The 22,964-nt window shown below is 41.8% G+C and overlaps 1 protein-coding gene across 1 annotated transcript; it reads right to left on the reverse strand.

The window, feature by feature from the left end:
• Nucleotides 1–170: 170 nt before the first annotated feature.
• ranbp9 (RAN binding protein 9) lies at nucleotides 171–21,574 on the reverse strand. Its single transcript, XM_035430420.1, has 14 exons — nucleotides 21,068–21,574; nucleotides 17,077–17,188; nucleotides 14,633–14,685; nucleotides 12,057–12,224; nucleotides 11,392–11,414; nucleotides 10,230–10,414; nucleotides 9,605–9,717; nucleotides 8,869–8,977; nucleotides 7,847–8,046; nucleotides 7,076–7,223; nucleotides 6,546–6,664; nucleotides 5,311–5,462; nucleotides 3,530–3,641; nucleotides 171–1,456 (listed from the first exon to the last, which is right to left on the reverse strand). Exons 1-14 carry the CDS (start codon nucleotides 21,282–21,284, stop codon nucleotides 1,326–1,328), a joined length of 1,842 nt encoding a protein of 613 aa, XP_035286311.1. The 5' UTR covers nucleotides 21,285–21,574; the 3' UTR covers nucleotides 171–1,325.
• Between the last annotated feature and the right edge of the window lie 1,390 nt (nucleotides 21,575–22,964).

Consider the following 22,964-nt stretch of genomic DNA (forward strand, 5'->3'; position numbering starts at 1 on the left):
GCTTGGAAATGTTTGACGCGCTGCATGCCAGACTTGAAAGGTTTTTAAAATCCCCACCCTGAGACCGAGTGCCGGTAGAGCTGAAGGATAGGAAATGAGTTCTCTGAGAAGTCATCAATCGTACAGTGCAACAGAGAGGGTAGAGAAATCAAACAATTCATGCTGGAACGGACAATGGAAATAAACTTTAATCGGTAGTTAATGGGGATGATACACTTTGTTTCCGTTTTTCCTCAGAGCAGAACAGTACTCATTGCAGCATGTAAAAATATGTAGAGTGCACAGGGTTCACAATGTCTTCCTAGGCATTTGGTTTTTAAAATTTATTGTAAATGTCATTACCACACAGTGCTGTTGACAATACTTTTTTTTATGTTCCTTTGTTTTTCTCCTCTACGATGGCGAGGCGCACAAAGGAATGTTCCACAAGTTCCGAGCAGGCCCAAAAAAACAAACGGAGCAAACACTGAAAGAGGTCAGGAAAGTACACTGGGCCTGCAATGACTACAGACGTTTACCGCAGGAACAAGGAAGGGCACTGGGCTCCTGAGTTGTTTGTGGTTCGAGGACAAGCTTTGACGTTATTGGGGTGGAAAAACGACCAAAAAATGATAACGATAAAACAAAAAAGGTCAAAGCCACGTCACGTCAAACCTGCTTCTCCCATGTGTGTGCTGTCTGGGAGGCATGGCAAAATCAATGAGGAAACGGAATTCGCCATTCGAACTGAAGGATTTGTCAGCGACCATGGCATAGGTTACACTAAGCGTTCGTACAAATATCCACCACAAAAAGATGCATCTCTATAATAAAAGTTTTTTTTTTTTTTTGGTTTTCTTACTTTTGGTAGCTAAATATTTTTTTTAACTTCTTGTGTTAATATAATTCCATTAAGTTTTAAATATATATTCATATATATATGTACACAGGCTGACACATATACTGCACTCGACCGCATATGTGAGTGGTCCGATAAAACGTTCCGCCGAACGCCATGCAACTTACAGGGATTTGTAGTATTGAAGCCTTGTTTTTCTTTTTCTAAATTTGGTGTTCACTGCTGGTTTCAAAAATAACAACAAATATAGTTGTATATGCTAATTAGGCAAAACAAAAATGAAAACAGTAAGAGTGGTAATGGCCATTTGCACCATGCCTTGTAAACTGGGAAACAGGAGATGAGCGACAAATCAGAGCCTGTCCCCTGTAAGTAACAAACAAAATTAATAAAAAAATAAAATAAATAAATGCAAGGTAATTTTTCTCTGGCTTAATAAATCCGTCTCCACTTGTGTTGCAAACGTCCGGCGGGCCGGTTTGCATAGCTAGTGCAGGTAATCCTCCAGGGCGGCGAATGCACAGGAGCCACTCCCTGAGCGAGCCATGATTGACAGGCACTGGGAGACCTGACCAACAGCCTGGGCCAGGGGGGGCTGCTTGGGCAGGTTGTGAGTCTCTGTGGGAGGGGGAACACAGACAGAACATCAGACAACTATGTGTAAGTAGTGTACATTGTTGTACTGATACTACCAGTGTACAGAATCCCAGGCTAGACCAAAAGTATGTGGACACCTGACATCTAACATCTCATCCAAAATTATGGGCATTAATATGGAGTTGGTTCACCTTTTGCTGCTATAACAACCTCCACTCTTCTGAGAAGGCTTTTCTAGATGTTGGAGCATTACTGCAGGGATTTTCTTCCATCCAGCCAAAAGTGCACTAGTGAGGTTGGGAACTGATTGGGCGATTAGACCTTGCTGCGAAGTTGCTTTTCAATTTATCCCAAAACGTGTTGGATGGTATTGAGGTAAAGTTCTTCCACACCATTCTTGAAAAAACCATTTCTATATTACATTACATTACAGGCATTTGGCAGACGCTCTTATCCAGAACGACATACTTGTTGTATGTCGCTCTGGATAAGAGCGTCTGCCAAATGCCAAGTGCATAACCATAACCAGGAACAAGTGTGTCGAAAACCCTAGAGAGAAGTACCCTTCCAAGTGCAGGGAACAACTGCATAGTTTAACTATATGGATCTTGCAGCGTGCCCAGGGGCACTGTCATGCTGAAACAAGAAAGGGCCTTCCCCAAATTGTTGGGGAAGTGCAGAATCGTCTGGAATGTGATTGTATGCTGTAGCATTAACATTTGCCTTCACTGGAACTAAAAGGGGCCTAGCCTAAACCATGAAAAACAGCCTCAGAATAAGCGGTGTCCAGATACTTTTGGTCAATAAAACTATGCGCTATTACAACAAAATGATCTACATGTATTACTTCTACAGATGTATAATCATTTATACTATTGCTGGTACAGAACCTATAAGTGACTGCCGGACAATAAATTCAAACAGAGGTCCAATGATACACCACCACAGGATGGTTTAGCATGTACTACATTTCAGGGGCTGAACTTACATGTCCGTGATGCATCCGACATACATCCTATTAATATTCCATTATGTGGTAATAAACAAATACACAAAAAGAGCATCAATGATGGCTCCTAAGCTAACTATCCGTCACATTTTACATGCTGTGGAAAGCTTGTGGTTGGATAATACAAATATTTACACATCTGTTTTGTAAAGACAGAATGTGTCCAACCAAACACTTTCCCTGAGATTCATTTTCAAATTCTTGTCTAGCCTAGAAACTTAACTTCATTCTCATTAGATTCAACAGCTGTCCCAAACTTCATCCAGTTGAATTTAATTGCCCTCCGGCAGTTACATGATAAAAAATATCTCTGACAAATTTAATAACTGAAAATGAAGAGCAAACATCAGCTAAGGCATTATGAAGCTCTTATGCAGCTGAAATGCTGAGGCAGTCTTCTTCATTTCAACATAATAAAATCACAAGTCTTCCAAAAAAGAAACCTTTATCTATAGCAACTTGCTTGTTTTCCAACCATTACATTTTTCATGTATACTAGGCCTATAGTCATTTCTGAAGAATTACAGCAGCAGATGCTGATTGAGAGACAAACTGTTTTTTTTTCCCCCTTCTCTTCCCAGTTCGGCATCAGCACCTGCACTGCTCAAACTGTTGCTGTGGAATTGGTGGTTGTGGAAGCAGCGCTCCACTGATGCACTCACCGGTGAGCCAGTGATTGACAGTTTACGAAGTACAAGCTGATCTGAGGAGAGGTATTAGGTCTCACTAGTGTCAACTGGTTCTAGTTTGGGAGCACGTATCTCTTGGCTGGGAAGAGCCAACAAAGCAGTAACCCAAGGAATTATTTAAACGCACCCTATCACTAACAGAACAAGGCCAATGGTGTTCCACCACTGAAGACATAATCGGCTAATGACATAGCTTATCCTCTGAGCTGAGATAATCAGCCCCCGGGTCTACACTTGTGGCAGGCACCTTTACTGAGTAAGCACTTTGGGAATTCTCCAACCAGCCGCTTAACTGCAAATGCACCTTTTCCTTTTTTCGTTAGCTGATCCCTCACCGGCTTTTCAGCATTCAATAGATTTACTCTTATACAGGAACTGTACACAAAAAAGCCTTACCTAATATTGCACTGTTGAGGGTGGAACAGACAGGCTCTCTCTGTATGGAGTCCAGCTGATACCCAACCGGGCTGCTCCAGGGGTCTGAATAGGCCAGTAAACTAAATGCATCCTGTGTAGGCAAGAAGAAAAGTACATCCTCTTCATTTAATGAGATGGCTGTGGCTTCGAAGAACCAAGAGAGCAACCACTGACAGATGAGCACACAGTGATCTACCAACTTAACCCTAAACAAACCGTGTATATACACATTTCACAGTATTGGCATACCAGTAATCAAAATTTTAGACACTAAAACATTTTTTATATTATGATGCAACTACCGTGTTCAGATACATTTTGTAGAAATGCATATTTAATATTAGATTGTTAGTCAATATTGTTTATGTAACAAAATTAATTTTTCATTATGCGAGAGTGTAGGCTATCCGAAAAGTCACAGACACGTGAATTCATTAAACTACCGTAAATTTCTCACATCAATTACTTGGAACCACTATAACCGGACATGTACAAATAATTAAAAAAAATAAAAATAAATTGCCAACCCTGGCTGGATAGCGAGATGTAATGTTACTTACAGGTCCAACAAAAAAAAAGCGAACTTCGCGTTGCTTTTCAACCCCTTGGCGAACTTCTGCTAACGACACCGAGGAAAAGCAATCCCGAAATGATTGAATGAGCCCAGTCAGTTGGTCTTTTTTGCTTCACTATACTTGGGCCATTGCAGCGGCTAGATAGCTAGCAACAAACATTGCGCTGAGATCTGATCCCAAAACACAGGATCCGTAGCCACACCCACCCCTCCCCACACAGAAAAAAGCGCCACGCGCAAAATACAAATACAGGTAAAGTTGCACAAAGTGCATAAAGACAGATATTGCCAGCGCATCATAGATATGCTTTAGCATGGTTATTTGATAATATTTTCAAGTTAAAAAATCCTGCATAGTATGCCTTTACGCTAAAAAAGAGAATCTGGAACGTACGTAAATCTGATCTAAAGGAGTGAGGCCATCTATCCTACGGAACCTGACTGTTTTCACTTAAGTTGATTTGTGTGCATAATAATTTTTTTAAAAATGAATGTATGTGCTGCTTTTCAGAATAAGAACAGAAACGTCATATTCAAGAAATCAATACTTAAACCTTGCATATGAGGCCAAAATAACTGACTAAATTCACCATTTTCACTGGTAATATATTGGATCTTGCAAATAAAATGTATTCACGCACGGACGTATTCTGGGAGCATGGAAGCAGCTTCATACAGCAGACATGATGGAAAGCGTTTTTCTGAGTTCATAAGCAACCATCCATGTATATAAACAATGAACCAAATATGTTCAACTTATTATCAGCAAGAACTAATATAATAATAATAATAATAACAATAATCACAACCCATTTTTATTATCACATGCAGGTAGCAGGAGTCAGTCAACTGAGAGGAGGCTTAATTTCACTGGACCGTCTTCTGCTGGACATTCATTATGGTTCTGTGACCTATCAGTTACAAAACCAAAAACTTGCTAAATTCTGAAAAGGTCTGAGCAAAATGCCAACATCCATCTACCCACAAGATGACCTGTGTGCAGGGCCAGGAAGCTACCAACAGGGGGCGGTAGAGATATGTGGCGCCAGATTATACATGCTGTGTAAAGCATATCCGCTGAAGTGTGTATTATCTATGCTCATCACACCTGGAGTGTGAGAGGTGACCTCTAGTCTTAATCTGGGGTTTAGGAGGAAGGAATTAGCCATCAAGGGATTGGGATTACCTTCAGCATCTTCTTGTTGGTGGAGTTCTTGCCGCACTCTCGGCGCAGGTGCTCGCTCATGCTCTGCAGCTCGCGGCCAAAGTGGATCATGCGCTCGATGGCCGCCTGGCTGCCCCCACACAGCTGCCGCCGCGGCTGGCTGGACTCCACCTCTGGTCACACGACATGGGAAGGGGTATCAATCGACAGCCAGGGTCTGCCCACAGAATCACTCCGACTGAACCCACTCAAAGCCCACAGGTATAACAACAGAGGCAAGCAGTGGGCCACACTCAACAAAGGAGGGGTGCCTGGAACCACAGGGGTGCACTTTCATTCAGTCCCCCAATCAACAATCTGCTGCCACCTTCTTAATTAGCCTCAGCGTGAACCCTGAGGCCTCGTTATGTTGTTAAAGCTGCAGTAGGTAAACCTTTTATAAAGATATTGGGGAACAGTCATGCTTAATTGGTTGCAGTCATAGACAGCTGCTGTGAGAGAATTCCAGCACCATATACTGTCTTCATACCCTCAAATTCTGTAGCTTAAAACCAGGAATTATGTATATAACTGACTAGAACCCTGCTTGTCAGCTGTAGTCAGCTAATGCCTGGTTCAGACTGACATTACACAAACTCGCGACAGTCCTAGATGCAGCAAGATTTATGATCCTTTGACCACCAAATGGTCAAAGGATCGGTGGGAGAAACATATCATGTAGCCTGAGTCTGGCTAGCCACGTGCGGGACTAGTACAAAGAACAGCATATGTTTACATATCTGGGGTTTTTACAGAAACTGGCCGGCTACATAATTCAGGCAGCCATCACTGTCAATTGTAGTGTTCAAGTAAAACTGGCTCGCTGAAAGGTTAGCTCCTTTTTGAATTTTCTCCTTTATTTATCAGTTACGAAAACATCACTTCATTAACTACCAAAACACTGAAAATATATATATTTTTTAACGTTATCGGTAATCTCAGCAACAACAAAAAAGATTCCATTGTTTGGACTCTTGGTGCTGACATTTCTACTGCGGCTATACCAATCTGTAATCCTGTAATCTTGCTTGCTGAGGAGTCGTAGCTAGAAATAATGACAAGGTGTGTGGAGAAGCAGGGGGGTGGGGTTGTGTCTCTTTCCCTTCACAACATTGTGATTGTTGAGAAAGTTGACTACGGCAGCTTTAGTTAACAAACCGGCAGGATACAAGCCAATCTGGGGCTCAAAGTGAGCACCAGTTACACCCAGATCTCACCCATTTCCACATCGCATTCCTCCAGTTCTGCTTCGTGCTTGGAGCCATTCAGGAAGCCATTTGATGAGGACTCTGGCACCCCATTGCTATAGTGATCCACCTCCATGTCCACATCGTTGCTGGAGAGTACGCCACAGAAAGTCATTTCTCTGACACACACCAAGAAATAAATATGGTACTCTCAACCCCAATATTATAAATGGTATCAAGAACAGACACCCATAATGAACTTGGTCATATGATAAATGTACTAGTACTGTAATCAGTCTGGTTTGTTTTTGGTACAAATCGACTGTATTCAGAGAACATATGGTAGAGTCGATATATAATTCATGCCCTGTGTTAAAACAAGAGCACGTGAAACAGTGAATGATCAATGCACCATGTTTGGTGTCTTCAATGCTCAAAGAAGTGTGCATTGAAAACACCTCTCAGCTGTGTGTTTAATACAGTGTGCTCAACATACTCAGTGTGTTCAGCACTGTGCCAGTTCTCTGTGTTTACAGTGTGAATTGTCTGAGCAGGTTCACCTGGTGCAGCTGTTTGCTTGCTGGTTCCTGGCACTGTTGATGCTGTTGAGCTCTGCGTTGGAGAGGTTGGGGGGTGACTGCTTGTGACTGTGAGGCGGGGGGTGGGGCTTGCTGGATGCCACACCATTACTGCAACTGCTGTCGAAACCTAAAGGCAGCAGGAAGTGGGGTGTCACCCGAGAGCTCGCAACAACAAAAAGACCACAAGCAGACCGTTAAAAGAGCCTCTATGTACCTACTGCTGGAGTTCTTCACAAAGTTACAATTAAACTGAATTTAGAATCTAATAAATCTGACTTTAGATCTATTAGTCTAGAATCATTAGAATACTAATAAACATTTGGGGATACAAATGAAGTATTCAGGTCAACTAAAATTCTGAACCATTCTAATCCTTAAATCACAAAGCTCAAGCATGTACCCAAAAGTAGACCATACAGAGGATTTGCTTTTCTCTTCACTGAAAACACACACTGACTGACTCTGAATGGTGCATCTCGGTGCATTCAGAGGTGAGTACATGTTGTGTGCAACAATACGTGACAACCATGCCTATGACCAGTCACAGAGCCCAGCCACAATTCAGCCGTGATCTCGCCATAATCCAGGCAGTACCACAGCAAAAATCAGGAATGACCTCGACGTGACCCAGCCGTCAATAACATTGCTGTGCCCCAGACGCAGTATGACCTAGCCATGATGCAGCTACGGCCTAAGGATGAACCAGCCGTGATCCAGGCGTGACCCGGTCGTACAGCGTGGTGGGCCTACCTGGCAGGTAGGACTGAGAGCTGCTGGGCTTGGCGGGGGACGCCAGGCTGTGTATGCTGGCGCTGTGGCTGGGGCTCAGGGTGGGGCTGCTGAAGAGCCGGGGGCTGCCGGGGTAACTGTCCTGAGACTTGGGGCTCCGCCCCCCCAGGCACCGCACCTCGCTGTCCGTGCCGTTCACCATCTCAATGAACTGCCGCACCCTGTTGGGGGGGGGGGGGGGGGGGAGGGCTTAGCACACCACACTCAGCCTGTACTCACCCCGCCTCTGTGATGTATTAGTACTGCCTGCCAGCCCAATATGCCAAACTCTCTGCACCTAGCACTAAACTTTGGGGCAGTAATGTGGCGTAGTGGTTAATGAGGGCTTTGCAACCAAAATGTTTCAGATTTAGTGGTGTTCTGCCCTTGGGCAAGGAGCTTACACTGACATACTTCTGCAGGTATCCATCATTATAAAAGGACAACCTGTACAAATGTAGGCTATGCAAGTCTGGCTGAAAAAGGTGAAATAAATAATGTAATCATAGCGCTTTGTTGACCTGAAAATTCCACTACAGAACAGTTTAAACCACAAGCAGAACTCTTTACCCACAGCAGGAAGGAACACTGAGAGCAGTCACCTTGCATTTAAACAGTCTATGCATACAGAGCAGGTACTCTGCCCATTGGGAAGAATTTTAGATCGACACCATTTTCATATCAACAGACAAATCAAGAGAAACATTTAGAAGGATAACATGAGCAGTAGGTGAAGCTATGTCATGAAAAAATTCCCTTGACTGCACATGGTACATTGGAGAGTTGACATCAATCCAAGCCAGACAAGGGACTGAGAACTGAATACTTGCCTTTAGTGCATTTTACATTCAAAGCAGATACACCGCATGTCTGTATGCATGCTCATTTGCAATATACTCTTCAGATTCACATACACCTGCCAACAGCAGAGACCAGAATCAAAGCCAGCCAGACAGCAATCGCACTGGCACGGCGTCCTTAAAATGCCTGATCATCGAACTTACTTCAGCATGAATAAAAGATCAGGGTTTCTTTCTAGCAGGCTGGGATAAAGCTGTTGTGTCGTCTCTATAGCCTCTCCCATTCTACCCGACAACACGAGCTTCTGGATTTCTGAAGGGGGAAAAGAAAACTGTTTATAGCACGTACATGCTGTAAGTCATACGTAATGTTTTCGTATAACAGGGGCACGTTACATTCCTTAAGGATTCGTCATATTTTCACACTAGGACAGGCAATGTGTTTTTCTACCCAGGCTGGGATGCCCAAATGTAATTGCAGGCCTGTCCCACCACTGCAGTCCCACTCTCCGTAAATTCAGGAGTATGCAGCCTAAGCATGAGCAACCAGCTGCCAGCAGCTTATGCTCACTCTACAGTCCACCTGCTGACCAGCAGAGTCACTGTGTCGGAGGACTAAACTTAATCAGCTGCACAGGCAGATTGCAGATGCCCAGTTGACAAGATGAGGGGTGTGCAATCTTATCCTAAAAGGGCTAGTGTGGGAGCAGGTTTCTGTTTTAACCCAGCTAAAACAGATAAAACGAATTAACTAATCATGGTCTTCAATCAAGACCTTGATATGTACAATCAGGTGTCATAATGCTGGGCTTAAAAAAAACATGCCTCCACATCAGCCTTTTTGGGTAAGCCGTGCATCCCCGGACTACATGGTCACTAGACGGCAATATAAAATAAAATGAAAAGATAGAGATGGCCCACCCATTTTACCCCAGCTTACTTTGTCTGTTCTTGATTGAGGCGAGCTCCTCATGCACAGCCTGGTCCGTGGATTTGGCAAATGCTTCGGCTGTGGCGCAGTAGCCGTGGTGCACCAGGTATGATGCCACCATTCTGCAGGATGGACAGGAAAGACTGTAAAGGTGTACTATTGTGGTTTTAAGGCTTCCTTTGTGAGGAAGGTGAGGACCCCAAGGAAAGTGCATGAAGCAATCTGCTGTAACCAGAGTATGCTTTGTACGTCCAGGTAAACACTTTCACTTGGTTTCCTCTTGAAACACCTAAAGGACTTAAAGCTATTATTTATAAAGCAATTTAGGGATAAGAACTTTCCATTTGTGAAGCGAGCCCAAACATTCTTGTGCAATGTTGAGTACAGAGAATGTCTTCAAGAATCATAAAATGATGACCATTCATGGTATTTGGAGAAGGACTACATACCCATCCTTGATACTGCTACAGTAAAACATTGGCGAAAGTATTATTAGTATTATTTTCTGTGTGGCATTCTGTTAATGCCACACAGAAAACCAATCTGCTGTCGGAATACACCAGCACCACTCCTCCTTAAATATACCAATCAACATTTTTCATCCTGAAACCCAACACTGGGTGGTAGGACTGACCTCTGGATCATGGACTGCCATTCACCCTCGCGCTCCCCAATAGGGAACCTGTCGATCTGGGCTTGGATCTTCGTCCGCCACTCCCGCATGTAGTCCTCAATGTCAAAGACGAACGGGTGCTGGCCGAAGTTAGCGTCCACAACCTCCCCCGGAGTTTGTAGCCCCACCGTGGGGTAGAGGTTGGGCTGGGAAGGGGTTTGACACATGGGGAAAACTGATTATGAGGAGGTTCTTCTACATGGACGCTCTTTTACATTTATGGCAGCCAAAGAACGTTTCAGAGAATGGCTCCAGGGTGCAAAATCAATCCTGTGGCCTTCTGCTTTCAAAGTCTTCATGGAAATTATGTACTTTTGAAGTTAAAATACAATTACAGTTACATACAATACAGTAGGGCTGGGCAATATGGACAAAATATCACAAAAAAATTTTTTTCATATTATTAACGGTATGTCCGTATTTGCTTTTCCAATACCAATTGCATGGGAAGTAACCTGAAATATACCGTTACTGTAGAAAAATAAGGATCAATCAAAATTCAGTAACAATCCATCTCTCTATTAGGAACATGAACACTGAATGGTGCGAAATATTGAATAACATGAGATAGTAAACATAAAAAAAATTATTTTAATGATTGGCAAGAATGAAGGACAAGGTGTGTTTATTTCCTTGCCCACCTTTACTTCAGGTGGCAGTTCTAACTGCAAGAATAAACAAATTCTTTCCCAGAAAACCAATACCAACAACATGAATGTCTTGGAGACCAACCTAACAATTAATTAAAGTACCACTGTAGCCATTTTTACTATTGTGTTGCTTTTGACTTTGTTTAACTGTGAACACAACCATATCAATGAAGCGCAGTCACTGGCAGGCATTAGGAGGCATGAAGGTGATGATTATTATTATTTCAAATCAACAAATGTTGGAAAATGAATTCTGTTCTATGGAATCTTCATGCAAGACCTGGGGATTCAGTCCATGCAGTGCCATTATCACACTTGCTAAATGAAAAACAATAAAAACTGGATCAAACTCTGCTGTCACGTGGATCGACAGAGTGGATAATGCAGACAGTGTGTCCAGCATTTGCTGCATCTCTGAAAGCTTTAATTAGAATTGCTTCAACCCAGAAATACAAATCTAATGAGACACTTACCGGTAAATCTGTAAAAGCAATACCTAGAAGACAAAGAGTGAAGGAAAAGACATCAGTAAATAGATTAGCATTGACCTTAATGGCAGATCTTTTCTCCTGTCTCTGTCTATGCAGACAAGAGGACTGCTACAGGAAACAGCCACCGTTTTGATTAAAAGAAACTGTTCATGTTCTCTGGATATTTTGTCATTCAGTCTATTTAAAGACAAGCCCACAAAAAACCACACACTCACAAGTAAAATGCACACTCTGGAAACATGATCATTGCGTGGAAAATATGATGATGAGAACCAAAACAATGGCCGTCAATCATCTACTTCACAATCAAAAAAGAATGCACACATTCTATCAAAATCTACTCACAATTTACAACACCACTGTGAGAACAGATTTTACAGTATTTGGATGGAATTCCAGTTGAGCTCTTGCATGCAAATAGAGTGAGGTGTCAGTAATTTTTTGCACATAAAGTATTCATTTAGCAAAAATTGTCATATAGTATGCATGTTTCTGGGGTCTGAGTGAAATAAAACATACAGCTTCACTGTTATTTTTTCAGAGGAGCACGTATTAAACATTTGTATAACAGCAGTTGTGTTAACTCTGTATAGCAGCAGGTGTTGCTTTAGTTCTCTTTGTAGTAAAGGGTATATTGAAGCTGTTACCTAGACTATGGCCATTCTTTGTATAGAAGCATGTGTTGTTGATTAGGTTGACACAGCAGCCGATGACGTCGCCTGTGGTAAACGTTGGACCGTATGGCTGCCCGGTCCCCGAGGAGCAGAAAGAGTGGCCGTCGTCACCATGGTACCCATATGAATGCTTGTCCCAACCTGAAGGAAAATGACAAAAGCACAAGTAAGCCACATAAAGATGGTCACACCATGTCACACCAAAGCAAAAACATTGGCCTTACCCATGTGTGTGCTGTTAAAATGCAAACCAACATGGCAACTGCAATTCATCTTAGAAAATGCTGCCCAACTGCTGTCTACTACCGAACATATTTACAATTCAACCTTGAACCACTGTTTACACGACTGAAGCTTTTACAATGTCAATCATCAAAAATGTTTTAATTTTGGACTTGTATAATGTAGGGTACAGGTAATTAACAAAGTAATGGAAACACCAACAGTAGTACCCCCTCTCAGTAAAGTTCTCGACAGACCGTTTCTTGATGAAACTGCCTGCTCGTACATTACATTACATTACAGGCATTTAGCAGACGCTCTTATCCAGAACGACGTACAACAAGTGCATTAGTTCAAGGTGCAGAGGTGCAAAAGAAACACACTAGAGTGAAGTAATGATCGTAGTGCCAGAAGTGACCATATAGATCAGGACTCCAACCCTGTAGGGTAACCTGTTCAGCAAACAAACAATCCTGCCAATTAGGTAGATATTTGCAGTCAACTGATTCAGAGTTGTTTGTCTGTTTTGCCTTGCAAATCGGACCATGGCATGGATATCAAGGTCGAGGACTATCAGCTTTCCACCACAGTTGCCCATAGCTAATGATGTCTTTCCCTCAAACTTCAATGCCAACACCACCTCAGCCACTGTTCCGGGAACATCACCAAAGTTCAACAACACTCCTGTCTTCAGGCTCACCTCTTCAGGCTGCACCTCTCCCCATCCCTCCCTACCTCCCTGTAATCTCTTAAATGACTGTAAGCTTAGGGTTGTAACTAGGTAGCTGTTTCGTAGGTGACTTAGTTAATGAACCTGTCTTAACTACTGCTTGTATTTTTCCATAGACTGCGTTGTTGCTGTTCTCGTTTGTGTTAGTGTTAATCAGTTCAACCTTCAGGGTCCAAGTTGAATTATGCGGTTGTTCCCTGCACTTGGACCGGTACTTCTCTCTAGGGTTTTCATCATACTTGTTCCTGGTTATGGTTATACACTTTGTTGTACGTCACTCTGGATAAGAGCGTTTGCCAAATGCCTGTAATGTAATGTAATGTCAAATGTGCCCCAACAGCCACCCCTCTTTCAAAGTCACTGAGATCTCCTCGTTAAACAATGGCAGCCAAAATAATGGGCAACTGGGCCTGCTCAGCATTTTTATACAGTACACAACCATGAGGAACCACACCAGTGTGGAAGCACCTGCTTTCAATTGTATCGTTCATTTACTCAAGCGCTTCCTTTTGGCAGTTACATGTATTGTGTCCATGCATTTGGACAGTGAAATATTAATTTGTGAAGCTACAGTTTACAATGCCAAAATGAGTAAATGTGTTACACAAATCCTTACAAAACGATTGTGAAACTATAAAAAAGCAGCTCAATCTTCACGACTACATTGCACCAAACCCGGAGCAACTGCAGTTAGAATCCATTTGAAAGGCATTTTGAAGACAACATTTGATACAATATCAGAAACCTGATGAAACCAACTGAAAGATCAAGGCATGAAATGAAAACAACACTCATGTCTTTTTATTCAAGGCTGGCCAGGCATTACTAATCAAATACAGAGCCGCCTCATATCTCACAATTCCACAAGTAGGGGGTCAGATCCATGAACGGTCAGATGTGAGATACAATGGTCAGGGCTCTAGACCCAAGGGTGTTATGGCCAACTCCTGTGTGAGGGAAATGCCACTATGCAACTAAAACAGTTACAACATACTTACAGAATAAGTACTAAATACAATTGTGAGTATGACTAATGGATTTAGGCTGTTAGCCAAGCGCACAAAGATATTTAATGTACAAAGATGGGGCATCAGCTGAGAACGACTCATGGCTGCTATGCATTCGTTATCTCACACCATGATCTGCACTGGGGTTTAGCAATGAGAAACGGAATTTCAGAGGTTGCTGTTCAAGAGAAGGCCTGCCCATCAACTAGTGTGTCATCAAGTGAGAGGAGGTCTGCTCCTTCCTGTGCCCCCTGCTGGAAATATTGTAAATGCATGACCTTGGCCCCAATTTCACCCTTCAAGCATTGCATCAGTCCTGAGGGAGAATGACTATATAGACACACCCAGAGACAACACATAGGCAGGTGTGCTCACACACAAGCATGTGCAAATACATGCATAAAGGTGCACACAAATGGACAAATATGCATTACTACACACACACAATAGACTGGCGCAGATACACAAAACAACAGGCACACACAGCCATTCACAGAATATACAAGAACAGGTCCATTCATACATACACAAACACACACATACACATGCACGTACATGCAAACAGCAGTCAGAAGCCAATGCAAATTTACCTGGGAGTCGGTTCATGTTAACACCTTGGGCAGAGAGACCGATTCCCATATATCTGAAAGAGCAAGATGTTAATTTGAATAATTTCATAAAAATATCATTGTTTTGGAACAGAACCACTTATTGCAACTATCAAAATGATCCACTTTGTGAGATGGCTTTCCATCAAAAACAAACTCAAAAATTTGTCAGAAATAAAAAGCAGGGTTCCCACTCATTTTAGGAAATCATTTTCCAGGACTTTTCAAGGACAATTTCCATGACTTAAGCCTGATTTATACTTCTGCGTTGAATCTACGCCGTAGGTACGGCATGGCCGCGTTCCCTACGCCATAGCCTATGCCGTAGCCTGACGTGCACCTCCCCAGAAATGTAACTACACGTCGCGGCGACGCAGACCGCAACAACTGTGATTGGTCCACTTGGTAGCATCGCACTTCCTCCAACGCATTTTGGCGTCGCGTTTTGGCGGTGTATTGCAGAGCGACGCAGACAGACCAGCGCACAAGTATAAATGCTCACAACGGCGTACGCCACTTGCGTAGGCTCTACATAGATTCGACACAGAAGTACAAATCAAGCTTTAGACTTACAGACATGAAACAAGGACAATGGTAGCCCAAAGCCGGTGGTGGACCGTGGGGTGGGGGGGAAATGTGCAAGTACCATAACCATTCAAAACTTTGTGCTGCCGTGTGTAATCTTAGCAGCTAATAAAAATGAGAAAAGCAGAGAAAAATACAGAAAAAATACAGAGAAATATGCAATCTCAGCTCTAAATATACTGTGTAATAGCTTGACTTATAGTCTAGCCTACAATTTTTCAGGACCTCACAAATATTTCCAGGACATTTTGTCAATTTAATCATTTTCCAGGTGTTGTCCATGACTAGAAAACTAGTCGATAAATTTCCAGGTTTTCAAGGTTTTCCAGGACGAGTGGGAACCCTGAAAAAGGACAACCACGTGCATACAAAGCTGTGACTTTCTGCTGGCGAAGGCCTTCAGTGTCATTTTCCCTGTCTTCTGGAGCAATGTGGAACATCATCCACCGTCTGTATCAGCCATGAATGTACCAATTACATTTTGTGTCCAATAAAGGCTGAAGCCTTGTTATAATTAGACTTACATTATTACACCCACACATGCACCCTAAGAAAGAGTTTGGTAGGCAGTTCAAGGATTTATCAGATACTTCAGAAATACTAATACCCTTGCAGAAGCCATACATGAGTTGTTTGCTTGTCATTGAGAGAGCACTGGTGAGCTCAGTAGTCACAAAGGGCCTAGTAGGCCAAAGATGACCTCTACAGTTGATGAACGAAGAACGAATCCAACCAAGATCACCATAATGAAGTTAAAATCCCCAAACATCTGTCTGATAGAGCAGAAGCAGTCTCCCAGAGGCATGTCATGGATTTGCTAGAGACTACTGTCCACAGAACACTTCATGAACAGAACTACAGAAGCTACACTGCAAGATGCAGAACACTATGTTGTGAGGTCAGATGAGATCAAGATTCACTTGTATCGAATTGATGGCAAGAGAAAAGTGTGAAAGCTAATCAAGAAAAAAAAAAAGTTTTTTTCACAAACATTATTGGAGCTCACTGTATATGAATACCAAGGTAGCAGCTACCATTCTTCCTGAGGTCCACTTTACAGACAACTGCCTTGAGAGTTGGCTAAGGAGAGTCACCGTGCTGCAGGGCTTCACTTATAATCTGTCTGATCTGCAGTAATGAAGGCAGGGGGTGGACAAATCATAAATTTGTGTGGCAGTCCTTGGGGCTACAAAGCAGCCAGACCTGGTTGTCTAGCTCACTTCTTGACTCATACATAAAGATGCATCATATCCGGATCTCAAACTTTGTCACTAGAGAGCCACAGCATCAGCTGGTTTTTAAATTCAGCAGTTAAGTGATTAAGTAAGTAATGGGACAAGAGTTCACAAACCTTGTTTTCAAGGCCTTAATAAATTGAAAGGAAGCCACAAAAACCTGACAGTGCAGTCCTGCAGGACTGGAGTTTGAAGCCAATACCCGTTAAAAATAACATTGCAAACTCCATTCTTTCCATCAATTAATGCACAGCAGTTTTTAATTTTATAAAATCATAAAACTTTGTTGGCATAAAAGATCACAAACTTGCATCACAACCTTAAAAATCTTTCTACTTTAATTTAGTAAACATTGCATTAAAAACACACAGAATATATTTATGAACTGAAATCCCCAGTCTTCAACTGAAAGTGGCTCAATGGTGTATATTGAATGGTACTTCACTGCCTGCTCTCCACTGCACTCCATTCTACACAGCTACGTATTCTATAAAATTAAATAAATTGGTTTATGCTGCTCATTCAGTTAACTTTCATTTTTCAATCTGCAGGAAGCCATAAGCAAGCTCTGACAGTGCTTCATATTGCATGGATGGGTCCCCTTACCCATCTCGTCCTTTGCTGACGATTTTGACTTCAAAGTAATAGACCCCGCAGGCAGCTGGGATGGGGTGCGTTGCTCGTACAGAGGCTGCATCTTTTGGAGTCTTTCCGTGACCTGGGAGAAAAGGAGGGGATTAGGTGTAGATATGAAAATTTAGTTCCCTTAGTGTATCGATTGAATCGTGATGTAACCCAGTTACCTAAAACTGCTAGCTAAGAAAGATAGTTTATATGAGCTTCTCACAACATTGAGGGGAGCCCTGCCACAGCCTATTATTCACCACCCTGACCCCAACACAATTTCAGGCTGGCGAACAACAACAACAACAATAATAATAATAATAACAATAATCAAATTGGTCACTTTATAGTGAAAACCATTAAAACAATTTGGGCCCAGTATTGAAATAAAGAACCAGAAAGTGGGCCCTTGGTGCAATGCAAGAAAACACACTTCAAGTTATTCTAAAGCAGACAGTGCACAGTTATTCTTCAAAAAATTAGCTTAATCTTATTTTGCTTGGAACTACTTTCTGAAGTGCATTTCCCTGGTATAAATGTATGATGCTCTATGGCTGGCTTTCTCTGCTGAGCAGACCTTGAAAGATGGGGCTACCTCCGTGTCTCACATGATAAGAGGAAAATCTCTATGCACATCCTACAGGGGCCATAGACACCACCAACAGCATTATTCTTTCCTTTTGAAACGTTAGCTATAAATACCCCCTATTATAAAAGGCATATTTTGTAACACACATGACACAATAAGCTAAGTAGACATTCAGTATACACAGCAAATGGAAAATGAAGGCATTGGCAAGTAAAACCTCAAGGACAATCAGCAATGCAATAAATAATTGACCTCACGACAATGTCTGCCAATTAGCATATGCATACAAACATTTTCCTTTGACGGAGTATGCTCAGTGGATGACCCTAGGCGACCTCTTGAGAACTATATGCATTATGGCAGACAAAAATATTATATTACACCATCTATGCCCTTAGGCTATTTTGTAGATGCCTTATGATGTAAGCCATGCCATTCTGATGGTTGTTCAAGTTGGACAAGTATAGACATGTCAATGTTCCAGGCTCCCTGGACCTAACATGTTTGTCCCATAGCACCATACCTGTCCCTTAACCACAGCAGCACTGAACACATGCTATTTAGACCAGAAGCACAGCCTGTGAAGACTGAAGTATTCCCATAGGTGGTTTGACCTTGTTCTTTGCCCAGGGAGTTATAAATCGCAGGTCAGCAGTTCTGAGTACCCTGATAACAAAAATAAGTGAGCCAGTGAATCCAATTCGTGTTATGAACATATGTTTCTCAAGAAAAAAGAGGCTTCTTCGCACCTGTCACTGGTATGAGTCAATGAGGGGTGGAATGGGCCTCTTGAACTGAAAAATTACAAGCAAATGGCAGAGAGGGTTGGGAATGACCTCTGCATTATTCTTCTTTCAGGCTCAAGAGAACGATATGGAATATAATTCTATAATAATATCTATATATAATTGGAAACCCAATGCCCCTGGGTTTCCAACTATAAAACAAGGGACTCATATTCTCGAGGATAAAATCTGTGCATAAAAATCCAGTGACCCAGAAAGCAGCATGAGATCACGAAAAAAGCTTGGTTGTCAACCAGGTTAGCAACAGCGCAACACTATGAACCCCAGTCCAATTGAAAATCAAAACTTGTGAGGAGAAAGGTCAAAATGCATTAAAGCAATCAAAACCAAAGAAACATGCCTCATTCCTACCAGTCCTTGTTAGGAAAATGTGAGTTTGAGGAGATTCCAATATTCAAAAAGTCTTTACTGAAAACACACACAAACACACGCACACGCAAAATAAAGCAAATTGCAAGAATAAAACAAATCCTTGTAGAAGATGACCAGCCAACTAGCCACCTGACAAGAGTGTATTCAAAAGGGGCCATTCTGGGCTACAAGTGCAGGGCATTCTGGGATATGTTGATTATGTACACCGAGAGGCCATGGCAGGACAGCGCACTCATTCCACACACTCCACAACACACCAGCAAAACAACCACCACTCCCTCCCCACCCAAAGTACTCCACACACACATCACTCTTATGTACTTGCGTGTGGGGGAGGGGAGAAAGAAAATTTGACTGAAAGTAATTTTATCTCAATTGAATGATACATCATCATTCTTCTGAAATTGTCTTATTTCACCTCAACACAAACAATTAGCTATGCTAAATCTTAAGTTTTGTATATCAGCTTTTATATGTTTTAGATGTAAGCCCACTTGTCAATAATCTAAATTCAACAAACTTGAAAATAAGGACATGTATGTAAGCATATGTAGTATCAATGAAGAGCACCACTTGCAAAACCAGTCTGACTAGAACTGCTGAAGCATATCACATGAAAAAAGACAAAGTATGGACAACCTTTGAAATATTTGGTAAGGCTCAAAACGGTTGTGAAAAAGCAGTACACGTAATTCAATTCATTACATATAATATTTAGCTTTCTAAAATAATTTGTTCTAAATACGCATGGGATATCTCAGCGCTGTAACATTTTCACAGGCCTATATTATACGACTAAAATCACCCTCCTTCCTGTTATTTTAAGGCCTAGCTTGTATTGCTGCACTAGAGCACTGATCTCACCACACAGTCAGTGGTAATAGCAGTGGTTCTTTGTTAAGACTATTACCTACAGTTTAGTAGCCTACGATCGATTCCAAATGAATTACCGCTAGTTAGCATTACATTGTCCATTGATTATTCAAGGTATTTTGAGCAAATCTTCAAGTCACATTCAACTTGCCCTCTGTTTATTTTGTTATTCTGACATAGCAATTGATGCGCTTTCAATAAAGCACCATTTCTAGTTTCATTCCACGACGACACTGCTCATTATCCACTTAGATCCAACGCCAAATTTTGTTTCTCTGCTTACAGAAACTAAAATAGATGAAGACATGCTAAAAAAAACAAAAACAAAAAAAACCGCAGCTCCAGTTCATCGAATGCGTCCATGCAAATATTGAGTGTGGATCTGCCGAGGCATTGGTAGCTCGTCAATCATAATTGCTGCTATCTAGCTCTATTGTCTATTTTTGTGGATAGCGAACCTGCTAATGTAATGTTAATGATGTTGACAGAGTCATACAAGCTTTATTCGTAGCGAATGTAACAAATTAGTAAATGTTAGTAAATTTAACTTCAGCCAAAAACAAAGGACTTTGCTGACTGCTTTTAACTAGCTGTAAGCTCGAATCCATTGTCTAACAGATGTTTTCGTAGTTGTCATGTTGCCTGCTGTACGTTTATGTAACCTGTAATCCTGAAAAAAATGGATTGGGCAGCACACTGCCTCTCGCTAGCTACTGTTCACTAGCTAACTTAGCTATAATATGTAGTACAGACACGGGGTAGCAACACAATGTATTTTCCTAACAAACTGGCTACGAGTAAATACTTCAATGTGGTTGATTTAAGAATTATGGGAAACTACGACGTTAGTCGTATAATAAATAAGTTATAAATAAATGAACGGAAATTTAGCCATTCTGCTAGCCAGCTCTGAATAGCTAGCTAGAACATTTTGTACTCCTAAGCGTAGCAAACTAGCCAGGATGGGCCAGGTGCCATGTAATGTTAACCTGTTAGCTCGCTACTTAAATTCATGAGACAATGTATCTAGTCTATCCCACGCAAACCAGTCAGAAAGCATTGCTGAAAAATAACTATTGACAAGAGTTGAGTTATTGCTCTTGTTCGAAACTGTAACGTTGCCACAACGTTAGATGCCACAGTTCGATTAACTAGCTAACGTTAGTCTACTTATGAGGCCACACTCCATTTCTTGTTGATTTTTAAACTATGCTGTAACTTCACTGCTAGAAATGAGTGATTAGCGAGCTAATGTCATCCTCGATGTTTCTGCTACTAGGCTTGTGTTTATAAGTAGCAGGGAAGGGACAAATGTCATATTCCCTAATCGTACCTTTATAATGCACCCGAAGATTGTTCTGGGAGAGACCGATGTAACTGAACTTGTCCTTGGGGCTCCAAGATCGGGGGAGCGGGGTTTCTTGTTCATTTACTGCTGGATAAAGACGCCTGAGTCGTTGGTTGAGCTCTTTTTCCTGCTCGTTGAGAGCCAAATCCCCATGAACAACAACCGACATTAGAAACCCACAGCCCGAGGACTGCCCGGACATGGCGATCGAACTGTTTTATATATTAAAATATACAATGAAATAATAACGTTACAATAGCAGCTAGGACGGTAACAAATGAAATGAAGTTATCTAACAAGTCAATTAATATTGTAAACAGAAGGTCTTTTAAAAATTATCAGTAAGATACGATTAAAAGCAGACATGGGCAGATTGCTAGCTAGCGCTAGCTAGATCTTTTGTTTGTTGTCAGTGCATGATCCACAAATCTGATTGGAGAGGAGAGGCTCCAGTCAAACTAAAAACACACTTCTTCTAGGCTGAATCCGTGCACAGACACAACCAATCAATGCCTGAACTGCATGATTCTTCTCTTCCTCTTTGAGAGAGAGAGAGAGAGAGAGAGCGAGAGAGAGCGAGAGAGACCTTTGACCTTTGACTCTGTATTTTAGATATTCACACAATCAAAACAATAGAAATTTACAGACAGAGGACAGCATCAATACTCTGAAGTAAATGCAACACCCCCCCAAAAAAAACCCAGAGAGCAAGAGAGAGAGTGCGAGAGCGCCAACTAGATGCATTTTACAAGTGCAGGAAGTGAGTAGTCTTTAAAATGGAAATCAATTGTATCTATTACAAATATAAAACAGGCGAGCCATTATGCTCAACAAATAAAACAAGTATATACCTTGGTGATCAAACAATAAAAATGAAACTCACTTCTCTAGTGAAAAATGTATGAGACTTAAACCATTGCACAAGGAGCTCATAATTTATATGTATTGTGTATGGTGCCATTAAAAATAATCTCCCTAGATTTAACACATGTATACAGTAGGCCTATTTCAGTACCTATGCAGAATTTCTCAGTACCACTGCACTGGCATTTTCTTAGGAAAACTGCCGGTTATGAGTAATACTTTCAGATGGCAACAGGAGAGATCACAAATCAGAGGTGGTCCGTTTGACTCAAGGAACGAGTGGTTTGACTCTTTAGGCGAGTCTGTTTTAACAAACAGAGCAATCCAGCAGTGGATGTCCTGTCCTGGGTAGAATTGAAAGCCCTTATCACAAAGGCAAGGGTGTTCTTCTCACAAACGTTGCACAGTACCTCAGATATTTCTTGCGCATTTCTGAGAAAACCTGTGTTATGGACAGTGTCCGCGTTTAGGATCTATTTTAACAGGATTTTAATGGGCATCTTAATGGGTGTTGCGAGTGTGAAAATGTGATCTATTAATCCTCGCCTGATTAATTTCAACATAATGAGTCTGTCCTTGCCCTCTGTGATCACCTTAACTCTGAATGAGATTAGTGTGTGTGTGTGTGTGTGTCTGTGTGTGTGTGTGTGTGTGTGTGTGTGTGCATGTGTGTGTGTGTGTCCAGAATGCAAACAGGCTGTCAGAGTTGGGGTTAAGTCTGGACAGATCCACTCGTCCTGCCTTGCAGGAAAACCCACAGCCCTCTTGTGATTGGTGAGTCATCAAAAAGGAATTTTCAGTGGCTGAGATAATTCAGTACCTGTTCCTTCCAAGGCATCTACCATGTAGCTGACCAACTGCTTTACAAAGCCCTGTCCTTCACTGCTCATGATACTCTGTGTGTAGGGTTGGGGGAATTGTACTGTGCATTGCAATAATGAGCATGCACGGAAATCAATGCACATATTCTAGATGATAACATACTTAGAGTACCTGATTCTGAAAAGCTTCTAACAGT

The sequence above is a fragment of the Anguilla anguilla genome, chromosome 8 (assembly GCF_013347855.1).
Source record: "Anguilla anguilla isolate fAngAng1 chromosome 8, fAngAng1.pri, whole genome shotgun sequence".
NCBI lineage: Eukaryota > Metazoa > Chordata > Actinopteri > Anguilliformes > Anguillidae > Anguilla > Anguilla anguilla.

Excerpts from the sequence above, each read along its gene's own strand:
- ranbp9 (XM_035430420.1), bottom strand. The coding sequence starts at position 21,284 with ATGTCCGGGCAGTCCTCGGGCTGTGGGTTTCTAATGTCGGTTGTTGTT. Across the intron at positions 10,415-11,391 it reads TTGCTTTTACAGATTTACCG|CCCAACCTCTACCCCACGGT; the intron begins GTAAGTGTCTCA and ends ACCCCTTCCCAG. Across the intron at positions 7,224-7,846 it reads CTCTCAGTCCTACCTGCCAG|GTTTCGACAGCAGTTGCAGT; the intron begins GTAGGCCCACCA and ends TGCTGCCTTTAG.